The 23,260-nt window shown below is 41.3% G+C and overlaps 1 protein-coding gene across 2 annotated transcripts in view; it reads right to left on the bottom strand.

Annotated features, from left to right (window-relative positions):
• FNDC3B (fibronectin type III domain containing 3B) overlaps nucleotides 1-23,260 on the bottom strand; it is a 374,192-nt gene that overhangs the window by 31,430 nt on the left and 319,502 nt on the right. For both annotated transcript variants that reach the window (XM_017529886.2, XM_017529887.2), the window contains exons 18-23: nucleotides 21,563-21,668; nucleotides 19,915-20,087; nucleotides 17,717-17,830; nucleotides 17,122-17,271; nucleotides 11,859-12,139; nucleotides 1,662-1,874 (exon numbers count right to left, since the gene is read on the bottom strand). In XM_017529886.2, coding sequence (XP_017385375.1) covers nucleotides 1,662-1,874; nucleotides 11,859-12,139; nucleotides 17,122-17,271; nucleotides 17,717-17,830; nucleotides 19,915-20,087; nucleotides 21,563-21,668 — 1,037 coding nt within the window. The remainder of the gene's footprint in view (nucleotides 1-1,661; nucleotides 1,875-11,858; nucleotides 12,140-17,121; nucleotides 17,272-17,716; nucleotides 17,831-19,914; nucleotides 20,088-21,562; nucleotides 21,669-23,260) is intronic.

The following is a 23,260-nucleotide window of genomic DNA, read 5'->3' as shown; positions in this document are numbered from 1 at the left end:
CCACCTTGGCCTCCAAAGTGCTTGGATTACAGGCATGAGCTACCACGCCCGGCCTCACTTCCTGTATTTCTAAGACAGCAGTAGAGGCAGGACACTGGGAATTGAGAGGCATTAGCTTTTACCCCGGTTTGGCTAGCTACCAATTTTAACAACTTTTCTGTACTTCACTTTTTTTTTTTTCTAAAACAGCGCAACTAGAAGATATTTTCCAAAGATTTACCACCAATGGAAGCCACAGGCCTGGAAAAACATGAAAAGACATTTAAAAATGTCCAATGCTAGCTTTATACATGTATTGTGATTTTTGTTAGTTCACAATTCCTGTTCTTGCCAGCCCTCTCCTGTTGCGTTGTCGCTGACCAGTAAAATAATAAGCCCACGAAAACACATCTGAAGGCACACAGCACAGTAAGATGAATGATGTTGTGTATCGGTGAGTGTGAATTTAATTTCTCATGAACCTATCAAAAGAAGCCTTCCTTCTCTGTGTTTTCTTCACTAGAACTCATTTTCAAGAGGATAATCACTTTTTGTTCTGTTGTTAAAATTACCAGGTTTGCCAGGTTCTTCAAAGCCAAGCTCAAATGTCACCTCTTTCAAGAAACCGTTCCTGATCTTTTAAACCAGATGGTCTCTGCCTCCTTCAAACTCCCAAAGCACTTTTTCCTATGACGCTAACGTTCTATGGCCATTTTAAAAATTGCTATTATGCTCCTAGAGATAGGACCTTGTGTGCTTTTTAATCAGGCCCACAGGGCCCCTCTGCACTGAAATCCATCCAAGTGCCCGACTACAGAGTAGTGGGTGGAGACTGGAATGGGGTTTTCTGTGTAACTAGAACAGGTTCCGTGTGCAAAGGAACAGAATAGTATAATGCATAAAAGGAAATGACAGAAATGCTTCTACCGTGACACTGATCAGCATTTTAGCTGTCTTGGTTTCATGGTGATCTCCTATCCCCTTTATCGGATTCTCTGATGAGGGCTTTTGGTAACAGAACATTCTGTCACTGTTAACTTTTGCTTGACATCAGATTATTTCCAAATACAGTTTGGCTGTCTGTCTTCTGATCGGCCATTTTCAGAGGAAATGAAGTTAGGGGAAACAAATCCTAGTGAAAGGCTGCATTTGATTTCGACAGCTAAGAGTGTTTCCTGGGCATGGAGTCTTACGAAGAATCTCCTGTTTGCGCTGGTTAATTTGATATTGCACTGCCCATAGTTTCAGAGTACAATCCACAACTGTACATCACCCACAGCTATTTCACATTGGTAAACATGTTTGTCCTGATGGTTACTGAATATTTAAAGAGGTAACATCTCTTCCTGAGTCTTATTTTCCTCTGCACTCATGACTAATATAACGCTATTACGAATCTGACAATTTTCTTTAGATAATTTCTCTCCATTATCTGGCTTGATGAAAGAAAAAAAAAGTGCCGATTATCCCATATAGGGAAATCAGGATCTTTAGAATGTTTAGAAATTCCAAATGGAGAATAAAGGGAACTCTGGGTATAAAACGCAGGACTTAAGTCAAAGGAAACCTTTGCACAAGAAGGAAGGGTGTCTTAGTGCATGCGAGCAGGAATGTACAATTGAGATTTCATCCCACAAGCCAAAGCCACAGAAGCTTCAGGAGCATCGTCGCCTCCACCTCACCTCTTGTTTCTGTCTTCCAGCTGTAGTGTGTACACCATGTCATCAGCAGCATGTGTCTTGGAGTTACTGTCTCCCCATTTTAGCTTCAGGCTCTGAGGACCAGCAGCAGCACATTCTAGCCTAGGAGGCAAGGGTGGTAATGGCCGAGTTTTGGCTTTAATGAACTGACTAAATGGTCCAGCTCCAATTTCATTTATAGCCTGAATTCTGATCCTAGAGAAAGGAAAAAAACAAAACAAAAAAAAAACCGACAATGCAGGTTAAACAGCAGCAATTCTTCATTCAAAATAAACACTGAGTGTAGTATTTATTACTTGCTTTTAAGCCAATAACATGGAACGAAGAAAAACAAAGTAACTAAAGACAAAAAGAAGCACTGGGTAGCTCAGTGCACAGACTATACTCTCCATTTAAAAAATAATAGCAAAAAAGCACATAGCAAGATATCTCTTAGTTCTTTAATCAAAAAAAAAAAAAAATAGGTTTGTTGTCTCGGCGAAGATATCCTAAAGATGCGTTTTTATATTTTGTCCTAGTTACCCTTTACCTACCTCGTGGTAAGTTTTGAAAGTAGGTGAGGTATCGAGAGTAAACTAAATAGGGGAACAAATGAGTCTCCTTTAGAGTCAAAAACAAAGGACAATTCACCAACAGGACATTTCATGTCTCTCGTTTGCCAGCCTAATCCAACCATCTCTGTAAGTCCTTAATTAGAGCTAAGCATGTAGATATTGCTAGTAACACAATGCCATCCAGAGGTGTGAAAATCTTAGCTGGATGTTTACGATGTGCAGCACAGAGTTATGGGTAAGAAAGCTATTACCTCTATCGTCTATGAATTTAAAATCAAAGAGTTAAAACGTACATACAAAGTGTTATTTTAGACCAGGGATAGTGGCTCACACTGTAATTCTAGCACTTTGAGAAGCTGAGGCAGGAGGATTGCCTGAGTCCAGAAGTTTGAGACCAGGCTGGGCCACATAGGAAACTCCATCTGTACAAAACATAATTTAGTGGGCATAGTGGCACATGCCTGTAGTCCCAGTACTCAGTAGGCTGCGGTGGGAGAACTGTTTGAGCAACACAAAATGAACTAACAGAAAACTGGTAGTGAGAGGTAGAGGGTTGCCCTAAAGACACCTGAAAATGTGGAGCTGGCTTTGGAAGTGGGTAATGGGCAGACACTGGAAGAATCTGGAGGGCTCAGAAGAAGACAGGAAAGCCTGGAACTTCTTAGAGACTAAGTGGTCATGACCAAAGTGTTGATAGAAATACAGGCAGTGAAGGCCATGCTGATGAGGTCTCAGATGGAATGAGGAACATTCAGGAACTGGAGCAAAGAACCTGGCTGCATTGTTTCCACGTCCCAGGGCTTTGTGGAAGGCTGAACTTAAGAGTGATAACTTAGGATATCTGGCAAAAGAAATTTCTGAGAGTAAAGTGTTCAAGAGGTGACCTGGCTGCTTCTAACAACCTATGATCAGATATGGGAGCTAAGGTATGACTTAACGTTGGAACTTATAATTAAAAGGGAAGCAGAGAGTACCAATTTAGAAAATGTGCAGCTTGGCAATGTGGTAGAGAAGAAAAGAGTATTTTCAGGAGAAGAATCAAGGCAGTCTACAGAGCAACCCATGGCTAGAGAGATGAGCCTGATTAAAAGGGAGCCTGGTGCTAATATTCAAGATAATGGGAAAAATCCTTCACAGGCATTTCGGAAATCTTGGAGGCAGAGCCCCTCCCCTCCAGAGGTCTAGGAGAACTGATTGATTAATGGCTTCTTGAGGCCTCATTAGAAGCATATGCTGACACCATGCTTTCTGTATAGCCTATAGAACCAAAGACTTTGTACAGCCTGCAGTTTATTACGAGACAAACAAGTCTCTTTTCTTTATAAATTAAAAAAAAAAAAAGTTCTGTGGAAAAAGGCGAAGGAACTAAAATAGCTAATGCAAAATTTAAAAGAATAAAGTTTAAAGAATCACACTACCTGATTTCAGGACTTAATATAAAGCTACAGCAATCCAGTGAGTGTGGTACCGGTAAAGAGAAAAACATCTAGATTAATACAAGAGAATAGAGACTCCAGAAACAGGCCTACACAAACGTGGCCAGTTGACTTTTGGCAAAGGTGCGAAAGCAGTCCGATGGAGAAAGGACAGTCTTTCCAGCAAATGGTGTTGGAATAACTGGATATCAATAGGAGGAAAATAAACCACATCTTCAACCCTGCACCTTACACAAAACTGAGCTCAAAACGGACCACAGATCTAAATGTAGCATATTAAACTTTTAAGAAGAAAACACAGAAGAAACTCTGTCACCTCGAATTAAGTAGAGTTTTTGAATATGACATGAAAAGCATGATCTTACATAAAATTAAAAAAAAAAAGAAAAACTGGATTTCATCAAAATTGGAAACTTTAGCACTGTTAAGAGAATGAAAACAACTACAGGCAGAATGAAAATACGTGCCAATATTTCATCTGACAAACGATTTGCATCCAGGATGTATGATGACCTCCCAAAGCTCAGTTAAGAAAACAATCCATTAAAAATGGGCAGAAGACGAATAGACACTCCACCAGAGAGGACATACAGATGTCAAATAAGGACAGAAAAACCCGTCTGACATCATTAGCCATTAGGAAAATGCAACCTAAACCCACAATGTAATACCATTTTGTTAAAGTGCTGGCAGGGATAAGGTACAACTGGGACTCTCCTATTTTGCTGGTGATGATGAAAAATCGTAAGGCCACATAGGAAAACAGTTTCTTTTTAAATATATACTTATTACATGACCCAGGAATCCCAATCCTAGGTATTTACTCTAGAAAAATTAATATTCACGTTCACATAAAAACCTGCACACAAATGTTTACAGCAGCTCTACTTAAAATCATCTAAAACCAGGTAAGTATGTGCCTCATGGTTTGGAATGTTGTAGATACTCATCTCTGATAAAGTAGAGCAAAAACTCCAGTGCAAAGGGCCTACTTTTCCCAGACTATTACACGGGGGCGGCATCGAGTCTTCTGTAGATAAAGCAATTTAAGTCTCTCAGTATAACACCGAGACTAAAACCCTTCCTTGCCTTCCACATGAGTCTTATAAGACTGCTTTATGGTATTAAGAGAAGAGTTTCTATGATTGCAATGTAACTTATTTTTCTGCAACTGGAAATGAAAAATCTTTTTAAAAAGGCAGTCATCATGATGGCAGAAATTACTACCCTCCTTCCTGTTGCGATCGAGCGAGCGGGAAATCACCACTGAGACAAAGACTAGGCCAAATTGCAGGGTCTCTACTGCCGGCGGCCACGGAGGACTCGCAACCCACGGCCCTGAAAGGAGGGTGTTAAGACCTTTTATGCCTGTAAACCACTTCCTGGGCGGGGGTGGGGGTGAGGGGCTTTGGACATTCTCAGGGCCAGGGGACTCTGGACATCCACCTCCTGGGCAGGGGTGGGGGTGAGGGGCTTCGGACATTCCGAGGGCCAGGGGACTTTGGACATTCCATAAACCACCTCCTGGGCAGGGGTGGGGGTGGGGGCTTTGGACATTCCCAGGGCCAGTGGACTTTGGACATCCACCTCCTGGGCGGGGGTGAGCGTGAGGGGCTTTGGAGAGGACCAGTGGACTTTGGATATTCCATAAATCACCTCCTGGGCAGGGGGTGAGGGCCAGGGGACTTTGGACATTCCCATTGTTACTTAAGTGGTTCACGGAAGTCAAGATAAGCGTAGTTTACACATTGTCTGGGTAGGGTGGAAATGACAGACCTTAGTTACTTACTACAAGTCGCAGGGGCCAAGATGGCGTGGGTTTGGACTGCTTGCCTGTCACATTAGGGTTACAGAGAGCAGTTTTAACGGAAAAGCCAAGGTATGGTCGAGGTATGCAGTTTACGGGGCAATTACCATGTCACACTTCCCTTCTCAGAAAAAGGGAATTAAGCAGGACATTAAGTTTTAGTCTTTCTTCAATCATCTAACACAGTTCCTCACTGACAAGGTTTACATGAAAGTCCTTCCAGTGTCCAAAACCACCATTCCTTCCCTTTATGCTAGATACAAACATTCCCTAGCCGCCAGAGGCCAAGACGCTTTCTGCCATCTGCTGGCTCGGCTTGTGTTCTAGGTGGTCCCACCCTGCGCTCTGTGCTGCCCGAACAGCTCTTAGCTACTTTAATACACACAGACAAAATGAGGTAATGAGTTCCTTGAGATTGCTGTTCTATTCCACTCAAGAAAAAGAATGCTAAGACATTTAAATTATTTATGAGAATTTAGAAATAGTTTAGAAGATACAAGTATCAAGATATAAAAATACATTTAGATTTGATATTTCTGTTGGAAATTCATTTATTTTCTCAAAGTTTCTCTAGTATTTCGGTTCTTTACATCTTTAGCTCTATGATTCTCTAATCTTTCACTGCGTATTTGCTAGGCACATAATCTTCACGCACGCACACGCACCCACACACACCACCACCACCACCACCACCACGAATATTATCGTTAACATTTAATACTCTTTAGCGGTGTGGCCTCTTTGGGAATCTTGCTCATCACTTTGGAGACCTTGGAGAAATTACCGAACACTCTTAAGTAGGTGTTCTTATCTATAAAATGGGGACAGTGACTATTTCCTGCAATTACAAAGACGATTACTGAACTAAGATAAGGGATGTAAGACGCACTTTCTGATTTTTAGTATTTTATACTCCAAAATAAAATCAGGAGAGAGTGCCTCATCTCTCAAGGTAGCCGAAAGCACTAGCAAACGTTCAAGTGTTAATTTTCTGGAGTCACGATCCTGATGTCCTTTTTGGGAGCGTGACGCCTTCCCAGCAGTGGTGGCACAGTGGCACGTCTTCACTGCGGCTGCGCTATGACACCACCTCACTTGGTAACATGAGTAACTTGCTATCCCACCTCTGTCTTTTCTTCCTCCAAGTAATGGCCAAGGACCCAGCAACGGCTGAAAGGATGGGCTTCTTTATAAGCCATCCTCAGGAAGGTGGGCGTGGGACAAAGATCTCAGGAACTGAAGAAAACAATAGCAAGCATCACTACACACATTGAGAACCTGCTCTGGTCCAGAAAAGTACTACAGAGCGGGAACTGCCATGATATCTGCCTTGAGAGATGAGGAAACTGAAGTTAAACCCTGAGAGGTTAAATAATTTGATCTAAGTGACACAGTGGCTACTGAGGGTTGGAAGCTAGGTTTGATATCTACAATATCATCTCTGACTTGCATGCTGACCCCGTAAGGTAGGAGGTACTTTGTCTGTTTTACAGGGGAAGGTGCTGCAGGTCGGCTAGGTCACGCCAGACACAGGTAGATCCAGGTGCAAACGGGACCCCCTTTTGGTGCAAAGGCCTTTTGCATCTGACGCACCAGACTCTCACAGCGTAGCAGGGACCAAATATGGCTACAGATCCCGCCAAATGATCATTTTTAATTCAGACCACACTTTCAGTTCAACAATGCCCATCTGCCACAAAAGCAGGCATTTAGAAGAGTCAACAAGTTTACGTCACTTTTATTTAAACAGCAACTGGCCCTGAAACCAACTACCTAGATTTTAAAATACTCAATTCAACCTATCCTACATTTTTATAAAAACACACTTTGTTTCAGCAAAAATGCATGAACATTTATCTGTATAGCCGATGCACTGAGCTGACATTATTTCTAGTGTGATGTAACTTTCAAAATTGAAAAAAAAACAAGGAACTGATAAAATGGAACGAGATGATGTTGCATTCTGGGGAAAATAGGAAGGCCTCGGAGCACAGGAGGCGGAGACACTGAATGAGGACTAACAGTTACTATCTGTTTTGGTTTAGGGTGAAAAACAGCATGTGAAAACAATTTCCTAATTCCAGTAGGAGGTGACATTGGACTAATGGGCAAAACAAACATTAACCTGAGCAACCACTCCACGAATTCACCTCAGAAAATAAAAACTGAGTTTCAAGTTTTATGAACTAAAGTCTATCCCAAATCCAAACTTCAGAAGTTTTCTCTTTAGCTCAAGTAACATGCTAATCTTGAAACTTAGATAAAATCTGCAGGTCTCTTTGTTTTAACCTGCATTATGTCAGTTTAAAAAACCTTCAGTTCCTCAAATTAAGTACAAAAACAAGTGGCATTTGCCTTTCCAATTTGGAGAAGTGATGTGAACCCAAGCAATTTCTATCTTGGCCAGGCTGATGTGAAAAATCTGATGTGTCCATGAGTCTGTGATATCCATCAATATACTAATATATTGATTAAGCAAATCAACTAAAGAACTATAATCTTTATAAATTTTGATTAAAAATCCACTATTAAAAGATTGAATTTTATATGCCAAATACACTCCTGCTTTCGAAGACCACAGCCTTCTACAATGCAGTTTATATACATATACGAAATCAAATTTCTACTACAAAATATATTAAAAGAAGAATGGCTTTTGAAACAAGCTGGGAAGACTTCCCCCATCAGGACTGGCCATCCCGGATCTCAGGATGTGAAGAGTGTGGGTGGGAGGGAGACGGAGGAGAGGGCCCTCAGGTGAAGGTAGGGGCGGCCTCAGAAGCAAAAGATGGGCATGTTTTCACAACACCCCACCCCAGATTATAATCTAATTAAGAAAAATAGGAGAGAAGAGAATATCATCAGAAAACGTCTGAAGTATGAAATCATAACAAATACCGAAAATCCCTTTTGGCGGGGACAAGATGTGCTCAGAGTAAAGTTATTCCCAGAAGGCTTCCTGAAGTGGGCATCAGAACTGGCTTGCCACCAAGTTCCTGCTTCTGACAGGTCCTTTGACACCAACGCCACCATTCCAGCTCCAGGCACTGAGACTTGCTCCTCTCGTACGCTGCTCTGAAGGCCAAAAAACCTTCAAGGATGATGCCAGGTTTCTATGGATAACCTTCCTACCTGTAATCTCGTCACAACCCATCCTTCAGTTCATTTCCTCCCTACCAAACATGAACAACAGATTTACTGATAATTTATTTACTCTGTGTCAGGCCCCATACTAGGTACCTGACCGCTCATCTACAATACCCAAGAACTCTGTTAAGCAATGAAAATTATTATCCCTTCTTTTACTGGTCAGGAAACGGAGGCACAGAGGGCTTAAATAACTTGCCAAAGGTTGCAGAGACAATAAATGAGGAACAGGATTGAAGTCAAGGCTGTCTGACTCCAGTCTGCTACTACCCAACTACTCAGAACTTGTCTCCTAGTAAAGCCCACCTCACCTCCTTACGACAAAATGTTTTGTGATTCACTTCTTGGCAGCTTAACACAGTGCTTACCATATAGCAAGGACTCAATACATGTGATTTTTAAGCCTTTTTTTACTTAGCAAAAGGAGTACAAATGAGCATAACAAACAAATCTACTTTAAGTCCTGGTTGCCTGCCAGCTCAGTATGAGTCAGGCATATAATAAGGTTGTTGAAAAAAAGTAATCTCGGGCAGCCTCACTAACTGCTCAGGATGGAGAACACAACAGTCCTGGTGTCCTCTGAGCCCATTCCTGGAGGTCTGGGCACCGCACGTCAGAGAGGCCATCGAAGACCAGAAAACATTCAGAGGAGAGGATGGAGGCAGTTACAGATAAGCCACGCTAGTAAAGACAATGTAAACGATGGTGGGGCAATGAAACGAGACACAGCTGACGCTATAATGATGTTTAGGCCCCCTCTGGGGCTGGCTGAACTGCAGTCTACAGGAGGAAGGCTCAGACACCCGGATTTTGAAAAGATTCTCCCGGCAACTCTTACATACATTGACATTTAAGAATCACTGCTCTAAAGTAGAGATTTTCAAACTTTTGTAAGCATCGAAAATGCCTCAAAGATTAATTAAAGCACCAAGTGCTAGGCCCCACCTCTAGATTTTCAAATTGAGTAGGTCTGGGGTGGAGCCTGAATATTTGCATTTTATCAAATTCCCGGATGATGCTAATGCTGTTGGTCCACGGACCACACTTTGAGAATCACTGCGGTCAAGTTCTAAGGCCAAGAGTTGATTTTAGATATAGACAGGTTTATCCACAAATACAATGGACTGCCTGGTAAGTGGAAGCTAGACCCACTGGCCCTGTCACTGAAGACGCTCAAGCCAAGGACTGGGAAGGGGTGAAACCAGGTGATCCTATGACCTTCTTATATTGACAAATCTATGGCTACCTGGCTGAAAACACGCAAAGCAAAGTTAGGTTTTTCAGTTTTAGTGATTATTTTTGCTTCAAACTAAAGGAGAAATTCAATTTCTAACTCCATTATAAACTTAAAGGAATGCCCTTAAAAGCAGTATTGTAATTCCAATGAAATTTCTACAGAGCGTATTAGCAAGCCAATGGGTAAGTCATATGCTGTAACAGCACCCATGGAGAAATGACTGATCCATTGAAAAACTTTTTTGCCTTAGTAAATTTACTAAAGAGGTGTCCAACCCTGTCCTGGCAACACAGAGAAAGAATATGCTTGGTGTGAGAACAATATATAACTGCTGAAGGCTTAAAAAAGAGAAAAGAAAAAAGAAACAAGTCTTTTATTTTTTGAGATGGAGTCGCTCTCTGCGGTCCAGGCTGGAGTGCAGCGGCACAATGTCGGCTCACCGCAACCTCCGCCTCCCGTGTTCTGGCAATTCTCCTGCTTCAGTCTCCCGAGTAGCTGGGATTACAGGCGTGTGCAACTATGCCCAGCTAATTTCTGTATTTTTAGTTGAGACGAGGTTTCACCATGTTGGTCAGGCTGGTCTTGAACTCCTCACCTTGTGGTCCGCACACCTTGGCCTCCCCCAAAGTGCTGGGATTACAACAGGCGTGAGCCACTGCACCCAGCCCCAGAAACAAGTCTTTTATCCAAGCTCCATGGCCTGCTTAAAATGTTTCATTCCCCATGTTTTTATCTAGAACATCATGATCTGTGCATTTATATTTTAATCAATTTATAGAACAGAAAAAGGACTAAGTAAAAGTTGATTGGGCCAAAATTATACCTTTAGTTCCTTGAAATATTTATTTTGTATTTTCACTATAGCTATTGAAACTATGTTTTTGAATCATAAAACAACAAGACTCTGGGTTGACCAGACTTCTATTAGTACTATATAGTATACCCGCTGTGTACTATGGAAACTAAAATTCCTAAAGCTGTAAACAGGTTGGGCTGAAATATGAATTATTTTTACTACGTCAAGTATGAAATGTCCAATTTATAATTTGTTGACTGGCCAGCAAAGACTGTCTAAACGTTTTTTTTTTTTTTTTTTTGGCCAAGATCATACTGTATGACTAGGACCAATGATTTGCCTTTTCTAAAGCCATTCGATTTCCATGTAATCTGTCTAAAACGGTATCTTCAAAACTATCTTGTAAGGAAAAGGCATTCTCCCAATGTGAGTTTCTTTTCACATTCAGCTCAATATACTAGCCTTGGCACATTAATACTGAATGAAATTACTTATGCCACATTCATTAAATACTTTTTAAATAGAGTCTTGAGGTTTTACCATCTAAATCTAAGCTCACCTTTCCATAGTTCCTACACTACCAAACTATTTCACATTCTCCATAACAGAATGATCCTCTGAGGTACTTTCTGGATGTGGAAGGTATTTTTGCTAAATTCATTTGTTACCTGGCATTTCCTTAGGAAACAAATGATTCTTAACATGTGCTCCCTCAGTTGAGCCCTTGAACTCTCGATACATTTTTAGAAGTCATTAAACAACTACAGGCTGTTTAACAAAAGTCAACATATCTCCAACGCCAGCCTTTTAAAAATCTTAACAGTTCCACCATCATCTAAGCCACCCTTCAGGTTGGCACAACATCTGGAAGAAGCAAAATTCTTGGGCCATCCTATTGCCAAAGCCCTTTTATAATTTCTGCCTTGAATGTTCAGAGGATGGACTTGAGGATTTGAGTCCACTCTAGGGTGGAGATGGGTGTGGGTCAGAGTGAACACAAAACAGTTCAGTGAGTCCCTGAACTGTGTGGCTTTTTCACAGGTTTTCTGGCCTTAGGGATCAAGGTGGGACAGTACCCTGCACATCTGGGCTCTTAAAAACAGCTGGAAGATTGACATTCACTTGGGAATTTTCTCCGACAGATTTACTTAGAGCCCCAAGTGCTGATGTGTTGATGCCGAATTCTCCTCCCCTGCACTCACCGGTAGGTGGTTTCTGGAAGGAGATCTCTCATAACGTGGGAGGTGGTGTTGCCCACGGTAATGCTAGTGTCTCCAAGATCAATGTTGTAAGCAAGGATTTCAGATCCGTTATTGCACGGCTCTTCCCAGTTCAGTACAAGGCACGCAGAAGGTGAATCAGGGTAGGCGTTGAAGGGCTCCTCCTCCAGGACACAGAGAGTGCAGACAGGGTCAGGGGTAGACGCTGGTGTCTGGCAAAGGACAAGTTCACTGTACGGCCCTGCTCCTGCTTGATTGAAGGCCTACAAAACAGAACAGCAAGACAAAGGCCGTAGTACACCATCAGCACATTTGATGCCTCGGAGTTAGCTGCCATTCAACAAATCTAAGGTAGTATCTGTCTATTTCCAGACATGGTGGTAGAAATAAATCCTAGAAAATGTCCACTATCCGCTGACCACCTTCCAAAAAATGCCAACCACATTTTTCCCATTATTAAAGCAAAATATGGCCACCATCGTTTCTTATGAAAAATAATTTTAAAATAACATTTTATAATTGCATGATCTATTTCAGTTTATACGTCGTCTTACGTGATTTTCATAACCTCCATGGTAGATCTTAAACGGTAAGTATTCTTATCTGCCTTTTACAGAGATGAGAACTCAAGAGTCGGATTAGATAATTTAGGCCCCAGATTTAGAGGCAAAGCTGGGACTGGAATCCAGTTCATCCGACTTTGAAGTCTAGAGCTGCCCTGGAATAGCAATAGGAATTCTGGAAAAGGCGTCTACTACTTTCCACATGAATAAACAACTCATACCTGAAGTCACTCCTCAGCACTCACCTGACTCTACCCAAGAGCAACAGCTGACAATGTGATCACGCCCAGTCTTTCACGTGCTTATTCATCACCTGGTCTCCAAGATGCCACACTGGTTTCTCCTCCTACCTTACCTGCTGCTCCTTCTCAATCACCTTTACCGGTTGCTACCATCGCCCTGATCTCTTAACGCTGGTGAGTATCATCGCTCGGTACTTGGGTAACTCCTCATTTCTACCTCTACTCAAACTTTTGGAGATGTCATCTTGTCTCAAGGAGTAAATGCCACCGATAACCTACTCCCAAATTCGGATGTGTCGCCCAGACCTCCGAATACCGGTCTAGGGTTATCTGTATTCAACTACTGAGTATCTCCACTTGTATGTGCAATAGGCATCTCAAACGCAAATGTCCACACAGCTCCTCATTCCCATCCCGTCCCTCCTTACAAAAGCCTGACTGCGTTTCCTGTGGTTTATCTCATCCTTCAGAGCACGCGAGTCGGAACTAAGTCAACCCTGGACACCTTTCTTCCCCTCACATCCCTCTCTAGGCCGTCAGCCATCCTGTATTACTGTACTCCAGCCCTCTCTCGCATCTGGTTATTCTGATGACCTCCTAGCTGGCATCTATGTTGGCCCTTGCCAAACACTTTACATTCACCGCAATCAGAGTGATTCAGTTAAAACATGAATCGGGATTTTTGGTTCAAATTCCTTCAGTGGGCTTCCATCTCACTCAGAATCAACTTTGACGTTCTCACAAAACTCTACGAGACCCTACGTGATCTGCTGTTCACCACCACTCCCCTTCAGAAACCCAGTGGCACTGCGACTTCACTGCCTGCTCCTCTCGCCTTTACTTTTCGGCTCCAGCTACCCTGGTTTCCCTGCTGCTCCACAGGGATACCAAGTTCGCTGCCTCCTCGGGGCCTTTGCACTTGGCTGCTCCTCCTGTCCTGAAAGCTGTTTCTCCAGACATCTGCAGGGCTCGCTGCATCACCTTCATTGAGAGGAGGTCTGTAGATGTCACCTGTTCAGCGAGCCCTCTCTGAACACACTGAAGCTTGCGGTCCTTCCCCCTGCGGTCTTCCACATTTCCCTTCTTTGCTATACTTTATATCATGACACTTAATCACTGACACAGTATATAGTATATCTACTCCTCTGATTAGAAAGCAAGTTACGTAAGAGCAAAGTGGCCCGTCTGGCTCACTGTTGTATTTCTGGCAACTGTACTTGAAACAGGGTGTGTTCCATCAATGTCATCAAGATTTTCTTTCTTTCTTATAAAAACATTTGGCAGATTTCTTACAAAAGTGAATGTACTCTAAAACTTAGTTCTCGTTTAGTTTACTGGACAGCTTATGAGATTGAATTACATAACTAAATTTTTTTTTTTTTTTTTTTTTTTTTTGAGACTGTCTCACTTTGACTCTGGAGTTCAGTGGTGCAACCTCCATCTGCTGGGTTCAATTGATCCCCCCGCCTTAGCGTTCTCAGTAGATGGGACCACAGGCACACAACACCACGCCTGGCTAAGTTTGAGCTCTTAAATCAAGGTCTAAAACAAAACTTAACTCCTTTCTTAATTTCAAAGAAGCAAGCTTAAAGCATTTCTTTGAACAGAGTTTCACAGCTGAAACTCTACTGTAATATTTTGTTGTATCTATTTCTGTTTGATTACAATACCACAACACCTCAAGTCTCTTTTTGGAAAAATTTTAACATCACAAATTATTTTATGAGTACCTATTTTGAGATTTTGGTACTGATATAAATTTATCACAGGGGCAGAAAAATAGGACATCATGAAGCCCGATGTTTGTATCAACTAAAGCTTTGTATCACCACATCACAGAAGGACAAGAAGAAGGCTTTTAAGAGTTGGAGCTTAGTTCAAACCTTGATTCCATTATTTAATAACTGTGTGATCTTAGGTGAGTTAATCTCCCTAAGGTTGTTTCCTCAGCTGTAAAACGGGGACAATAATGCCTAATTCATACAATTACTGTAAAGATTAAATTGGTTAATACGTAAAATCCTGGCAGAGCATCAGGCCAACAGTAAGACCTACCCTTCCTTCCTTCCCACTGGGAAAATCATGAACAAAATTGTATTTTCTCTTATTTTTTTAAACACCTTTTTATTTTGTACGATTTTTATACTTAGAGAAAAGTTGCAAAAATAGTACACAGAAATTTCTGTGTATCTCTCGCTCTGCTTTTCCGAAGAGAAAGATGTTACAGAACTACAGAATAATGACCAAAACTAGGAAATTATCACTGGTACTATACTATTACAGACAGACCTAATTAGAATCTTACCAGTTCTTCCAATGTTCTTTTTCTATTCCAGGTAACTACTTTCTTTTAACTCGCTTGGCTTTATAGAAATCCCTTCTTGATTTACACTACTTTTTATTACCAGTTTTCAAATAAAATTTAATCCAAAATCATCTTTTCCTAAATAATAGCATGCCCATGAACAGAATTGCATTGGTACTTAATTAAAATAGTCTTAAGAATATAAAAATTCAAAAATTCCTAAGCAAAACAAGAAATGTTCCACCAAATTTCTATAAAANTATTATAATAATTAAATTATTATTATGATTTTGAGACAGGCTCTCATTCTGTCGCCCAGGCTAGGGTACAGTGTGCAGTCACAGGTCACTATAGCCTTGACCTCTCCCGCCTCAGGCTCCTGAGTAGCCGGGACTACAGGTGCCTGGCTAACTTTTTTACTTTTTTTTGTAGAGGAGGGGTTTTGCCATGCTGCCAGGCTGTCTCGAACTTCTGAGTTCAAGTGATCAGCCTGCCTCAGCGTCCTGCAGTGCTGGGATTACAAGTGTGAGCCACCATGCCCAGCCAATATTTAAGGTGCCAAATATTAAAAAAGTATCGGGGTTTAATTTGACTTTGTAATAATACTGAATGAAAATAATTCATATTTGGTCCACAAATAGCAATACATCAATATACGAGACCCTTTTACTGGCAATAATCCTTTAGCATGGCAGTGGTAATTTTAAAAGGACTACCCCCTTCATAAGGTCTAACTCACTTTATTATAAATAAGTATAAGCATTTGAAAAATATATTTCTACTCCTGTTAATACAAGGAGGCAAGATTATCATGCAGGTTCTATTCTTATTAATGTATCTTTTATAATGCAGCTCTGGGAGATCAACGCTAAGACAACATATACTCTGAAAGAGAGAAGAGGAAATATAGTAACATTTTAAAGAAACACCAAAACCATAACGGAGTGAAGCTCTTTATTGGGGTGGCACACAGCTCTTTACTTATATCCTGCCTTGATACAAAAACAAGAGGGTGGCACATCGTTTAACCTTTCCCCAATGACTCAGCATCACTCTTATAAAGATCGGACAATTTGCTGTGACACTGACTCACTGTCAAAGGTCAATTACATCCCAGGTGCTTCATTCGAGAAGCCAGAAAGGTATGTAACAAAAGAGTTCAAGCAGAAATGTTTCAAATAAAGCAGACTTCAGAATTTAACAGAAATGCTTCAGTTGATCTGGAAAATTAAGTTATGAAGGGAATATTTTCTCCAAAGAGGCCAGAGACATTGGGTATACTTGTAATAAGCAATTTGATCCATAACTTAAATCAGGTGGGAACTGGACTTTGGCATCTCTGCTTCTTTATCTATTCAAATCTAAATGTGTATGAAGACAGGCTCTTCAAGGTCGATAACCACATCCGGGTAATCTTCTTATCTCTCTTCCTGATCTTCCTTTCATCCTAGTACAAAGTACTATAGTGCTCAAGAAATGTTACTCAACAAATGGAAAGAGAAGAATAAAGAACTCTGTTTTTTTGAGACATTGGGGTTTTACATGGAAAAAATAATAACATATCCAAGTGAGTAAAATAAATGTAAACCCATGGTTCTTGTCACTCTGGGGGGTTGTTCTAGCTGGACTCCCAATTGGAAGCTTACAGATAACCAGCCTTGATAATTGTCTCCAGGAGGTGGGGTCCTGTAATCTAATGCAGACTAGTCCAAATTATTTTTGGCTCCATTTAACAACTCGTAAAATAATTTTCTGTCTTCTGCCAGTTCTAAGAGTCTCTCCCACTGAAATGTGCATCTCTGGGGAATGAGACAGAAGGCTCCTTCCCTAAGCAGCTGTGTAATCTTTCCCTTGGACTTGGGTCATTTATTCAGCAAACTGATGAACAGACAAGATTCAAGGGTGGTGAGAAGTAGAATGGAGAAGAATCTGGTTTTGCTCGAGTTTCAGAATTTCCTAGAGCAAATTAACGGCAAAATACCAAAACAACCAAATTTATTTTCATTTAAACAGACTCTTTTTTTCCATATGACCCTTCCTGACAGCCTCTATCACAAGCCTTTGAGTGGGTTTCCCAAAGTCTCTTTCATGGAACACCAGTCCTTGTGAATAACATCCAAATAATGTCAACCTACCTGTAGTCTACAGCAATATTGTGCAGCAGGCAACAGGTCTCTTATTTCAAAATGGGTGTCTGTCCCATGATAAATGACTTCTAAGGATTCTTCATCTTCTCCCCATTCCAACCTGTACTCTGAGATGTCAGCACCAGAACTATCAGGACTCTGGAAAGGCAGAAATTAGTTAATCATTCCACTGAGAAAAGAACCCTATTGCACTTGTATTCAATGAACTAAAATGGGAGAGAGCCACAAGCTCTAGAATATTCCAAATACATATAAAAGAAAGGCATGATCACAAACATATACACCTACTATGTACTGACAAAAACGGTTTCTTTAATTTAGAAATTTAAAAATAAAAATTTTTTAAAAAGAAACGCATGAGAAACAATTTCCTGTCAATTCTGACTATGGTAAAATTTCCAATTCTGACTAAATGACATAAGCAAGTGGTAAGTACCAAGGGTGATTACCATAGAAGACAGAGCAAAAATAAAACCATCTGCACGTGCATTTTGGACTTGTAGCTTCCTTATAACTTGTATTTGTATTTGGGGGTAGATAAAATAGAAAACACAGAAGTTGAAGCAGAATATGCCTGACTTACCTCCCAATTCACTAAGACACATCCATCAGGCGTAAAAGAAATACAAGGTGCTTTGCACTGTCCAGGGGGTCCTGCAGCAGTGGTAATTTCTGAGACATCAGAATACGGACCATACTGAAAGAAAACACACACACACACACACACACACACACACACACACACGTATGTATATATGTGTATATGCGTGTGTGTGTGTGTGTACATATAAAAGCTTATAATCAAATAAAAGCTAGGCTAACATCATCATCAACGCAATTAATTAACAAATACTACCCAATGATTTTCACTTTCAATTCAACGTGTAAGCTTTTCTCCTGCATACATTCCCTGAATAGTAGATATCTGTCATTTTTTAAAATAGAAAATAATTAGTTGGTTGACAAAATATTTTTCCTTTCTTAAGACATCCAAAATAAAAACATGCTGATTTTTGACAAAACAGGGCAATCTGCTTTCATATTTCTCAGTGGACATCCAAGAAAACTAAGTCAGATGCCCACTGCAAGTTTAATTTTTAATGCATAAAAATGTACTTGGAATTGGTGGTGATCAAATTCTAGGTATTTCTTCCAGTGACTGGCATTTTCCACTTTGAAAACGGATGTTTCTGTAATGTTTTCTCAGTGTGTTCCCATCACTTCAACTATTCCAGGGTATACGCTGCACTCCTGATTTACCATCAGTGACCACACTGCTCAGAGCCAGGAATCGCTAGAGACTTACCACAATTTGAGAGTCACAACTGCCTGACCCACCCATTTTAATGGCGGCACAGTTGATACTTCAAAGGTTTGGGGCAAAGGGTAAACACTTTCCAGGCTAGCAAAATATATGTCTGTACTTTTCAAAATGGGAAAAAAAGATGGGGAAAAAAAAGAAACACCTCTCAACATAACTTGCAAAGATACTGAGGAGTCGGGGGAAGCTCTCTGAAATGGACCTCAGATGACTAGAGCAGTACATATGGCTAATTTCTAACACAACAGGGACAAACCCAAGCTGAAGATAGTTTCTTTATAGGATAAATCAGTGAAAGGGCTGAGAAAGCACAATTCACGCCGGCCTAGTGGCACACCGATCTCTGTTGAGGCGGAGAGCAACTGAAAAGCTGATGGAGGATGGGGTGGACACAACAGTGTGTTCACCATCGTCCATCTTTTCGTTCACTTGACTGTAAGTTCGGGTGCATAAGAGTTAATGTTTAGACTTTTTTGTTTTCATTTAGATATCACTGTTGTGTCTGAAATTCTTTTCTATTGGAGAATTACAAGAAACCCAGTTCTAGGCGCTCTGCCCAGGAAGAGCTATTCTTTGACTCCTTTACTTTCTTAATAAATGTGCTTTCACTTAAAACAAAAAGTCACTGCAAGTTGGGCTTTTCTGTTTTTTAAAGAAATCATCAATTAATTAATTATATTTATTTGCACGAACCCCATCAATGCAAACCACTGGGACTTTGGAGGGGGCATTCAACATTAGCTGGCTTTACCCACATCCTTCTGATCTCTTTTATGCTTCATCAATCTCTGGCCCCACCCCAAAGCCCCACAGTTCCTGGGACCCTCACTGCTCATTACCAATCTCCCCCTGAATTCGCATCATTTTGCAGTTTCAAAGAAAAAAAGGGCAACCACCTTTGTGGATATAGTATAGACAAATACATTCTCAATGTCCGATAGCCCCACTTGACATCTCCAGATGGGGCAGAGGAAAGGCCGGAGTCCTACAGTTTTCACTTGAAACAAAACAAAATCCAGTGAGCTGACGTCCCCAGCCACTACCCTCTCTAGCTGTAGAAACTGACCTAAGATGTTGCTGGCTCATTTAGATGAACGGTATAAAACTTTCATTAGAACTACTATCTAGTCCTAACTTCCCTTAACTGATACAGTCAACAGGAGAAGAGGACATTTTCTAAAAATGATCGACACTATCTACCGGGTGATATCCTTGTTAACCTTGAATGTGATCTTAAGAGAATGATATGAGGACAAAAGAAACGGAAAACTTCTAATGCTGGGTGTATATGAAACCACAACAGTATCAACTCAGATTTAGGATTTACAGACACTCCATCAACGGTTGTCAAGGTTGCATCAATACTGCCAAAAATTTCAGGAAGGTGGAGAGATGCACTGGCACCTTGGGCTCTGGCTATGCATTCTGATTCTGGTCCCAGTGGATAGGCTCATACTCACCCCTCCGTCATTCAGAGCCCTCACCCTGAAGCGATACACGGTTCCGGGAAGCAGGTTGCCGACCGTGCACTCCAGCTCTGGGCCGTGGTACACCTCCGAGGCCACGTCTTCAGGCTCCGTCATCTCCACGCTGTACTCTGAGACCTCACAGCCACTCTCAGATGCAGGAACATCTGGGAATGAAGAATTTTTTTCATCTTAGAACACTTTGGGGGTTCCAACTGACCAAATTGCACCAGATTTCACACAAAATATGCAAAATATCACATAGGCGGCCTGTCCTCTATTTCCCTTACAAAAGAATCCCTGCCCACCAAAGAAAAAGAGAGAGATAAAAACAAGAGTTTCTGAATGATGTTATCCACACTCTCCGTCATCTCCACGCTGTACTCTGAGACCTCACAGCCACTCTCAGATGCAGGAACATCTGGGAATGAAGAATTTTTTTCATCTTAGAACACTTTGGGGGTTCCAACTGACCAAATTGCACCAGATTTCACACAAAATATGCAAAATATCACATAGGCGGCCTGTCCTCTATTTCCCTTACAAAAGAATCCCTGCCCACCAAAGAAAAAGAGAGAGATAAAAACAAGAGTTTCTGAATGATGTTATCCACACTCTCCGTCATCTCCACGCTGTACTCTGAGACCTCACAGCCACTCTCAGATGCAGGAACATCTGGGAATGAAGAATTTTTTTCATCTTAGAACACTTTGGGGGTTTCAACTGACCAAATTGCACCAGATTTCACACAAAATGTGCAAAATATCACATAGGCGGCCTGTCCTCTATTTCCCTTACAAAAGAATCCCTGCCCACCAAAGAAAAAGAGAGAGATAAAAACAAGAGTTTCTGAATGATGTTATCCACACTCTCCAAAGCAAGTTCATTTATTTAATTACACTGATAAAATAACCCCCAAATAACAGAACATTAGATATATTCCTTTATATTCTGAAGTTAGGTAAGTGGAAGAAAAAGAGGGACAAAAAATCTCTTTAACTTGAAACCAAAGGTCATACTGAATCAAAAGACAGCACCCCAAATTGGCACAATTTATTATGTTTTAGACATAAAAGTGGTGGGAAAAATAGTTTGCTAGAGAGTTCTGTACAGAACTCGCTGTGCTTACAATTTCACATGTTTGTAACTGCTGGTACAAGAAACGCTAATACGGCTTAAGTCAATATCGTAAAAACATCGGGACCCACACAGGACAACGCAGCAGAGGTGATACACACAAAGACGAGGAAGAATTTGATGTTATCTTAGAAACCATTCTTTGGTTTAATTTCTAAATTCAGCACAAAAATCTTTTTTCCAATAATAAAGTTGAAAACTTCTTAACAAAGACTGGGTGTTCTTGAAATAGTCCCTAGAAAAGTGTCCCCTGAAGCGTGGAGGATGACAATGCGTGTGGCAGCATCAGGAAAAGCAGGGTGAGGGGCCGTGTGGGGGTGTGGATGGGGGACACCGTACACACAGAAAAGCTGGGTCAACATACTTCAAAAGAAACACGGACATTTCCAACAGACAAAAACTTATGTGGTCTTTAGAAGCAGCTTTGAAACTTAACTACAAAGCCTAAGTCTCCATCGCCAATTGTCCAAACTGTCAATGCCAACGTGAAGGTGTGCTCACTCACCCCACTCTAAGTGGACTTCTTTGTGCTTCGGTCTACCCAGCACCCTCGGAGGTCGACACTGACCCGGCGCGATGCTTAGTGTGCGAACAGGGAGACTTTCAGAACACTGCAGGAGAGACACCAGAGAGAGCCATCTCTCAGTCAGACCTCTACGTACCAGGCAATTCCACCCCATAACTGTAAATGTCATCGAAAAGGGGTTAGTGTACACGCTAAATGTGTACACATTATGGTAGGCTTTTAATGCCATTGAGATATTTATATACATCTATGTGCACGTGTTTTAAGGGTGGACATAGACTGCATATGGCACTGGGAAAAAACAAGAATGATTATTTTTGAAGTTAGATTAGCAGACACGAGTACCGTATACCCTAAGCACACAATTCTTTTCCTTTAAATCAAAATTAGAAACACCCTTCATGAGGACAGAAGAGAACACAAGACGACAGCTGGATGACATTTTCAAATGGTACCGTAAATGGCCACCCATTCACACACACCGCAGAAAAGCAAATAAACTCAATATTAATCAACCGATGCCGACGTTAACCAGCAGGTTCTGTTAATGCTAAAATAAGTAGGCCTTTATTTTGCAGGATCTGGTTGTGTAAGGCTACTGGTAGGGAAGCTGACTGACTTCTCGGGATGGGAGAAAATCAGGTAGAGCTATACAGCTCAGCCACATTCAGTTTTCCTCCTGAGGAGTGGCACAGAGCAAGTGAACTCTACGCATCTGAGCAGTTCAGCCTCAATGCTACCTTGTGCAGCGCCACACACACAGGAAGTACTGCTGATCATCTCAGCTTTGATTTGGATTTACTCCACCCTGGGAGGCATTCCAGACAGCTTTAGCACTGGACAGAGAGGGTTGAGCTGGACCGTCTTCTCACAGGGAGCGTCTACGGGCAATCTAGATGTCCTGCTACCATCCTTGGGGTCCAGACAGCTTTAGCACTGGACAGAGAGGGTCAAGCTGGACCGTCTTCTCACAGGGAACATCTACGGGCAATCTAGATGTCCTGCTACCATCCTTGGGGCAAAAACAAAGTCAACACAAAAACTGATGTTGCAAGTGGGTTGACTGAAAAATCGGGCCTTCAAATGGCAGGTATTCTTTTGAAAAGTCAACCCAGTGCAGGGCTGTCAGCCCCATCTCTCCTTCTCTTCCATTCTAAATATTAGTGGTTTCAAATCATAACATTAAACATCTCCACAGTGAAAATATCATTTGGCATCATGTTTTCCGAATGAAAGTTAAAACCTTTTAGGTAACAATTACCTCATCTCTAGAGTACTCCGTGTGTATTTATTAGGTTGTTTTGAGCCTATGAGCGTACTATGTGGTTGAAACTAAGGCTCCTGAGATGCTGACTGGTCTAGGGTCATATCAATAGCAGAAACAAGGGAATGGCTGTTGCCTACAGATGTGTACGCTGGGTACCACACAACTTCGGGAGGTGCCGTTCAGCTCAGTCATCAAGGATTTACATTGCTTTTACAACAACTTTCCAGCAGGTGGCAGTAAAGCACCTTGAGGAAGGTATGTCTCAAATTCTTAAAATTGACAGATGTGCTAACAGCAGAGCTGTGCAGGTCTTACCTTTTTTACTCTAAATTCTATATTTTTTAACCAATGCAATAACCAAGGCCTCTTTTATTTAGTCAATGCAAATTCTAGTCAGTTTTCAACAGTCA

The sequence above is a fragment of the Cebus imitator genome, unplaced genomic scaffold (assembly GCF_001604975.1).
Source record: "Cebus imitator isolate Cc_AM_T3 unplaced genomic scaffold, Cebus_imitator-1.0 Scaffold61, whole genome shotgun sequence".
NCBI lineage: Eukaryota > Metazoa > Chordata > Mammalia > Primates > Cebidae > Cebus > Cebus imitator.
Note: the sequence above shows the minus strand (reverse complement) of the source record. Positions and strands in the feature narration are given on the sequence as shown.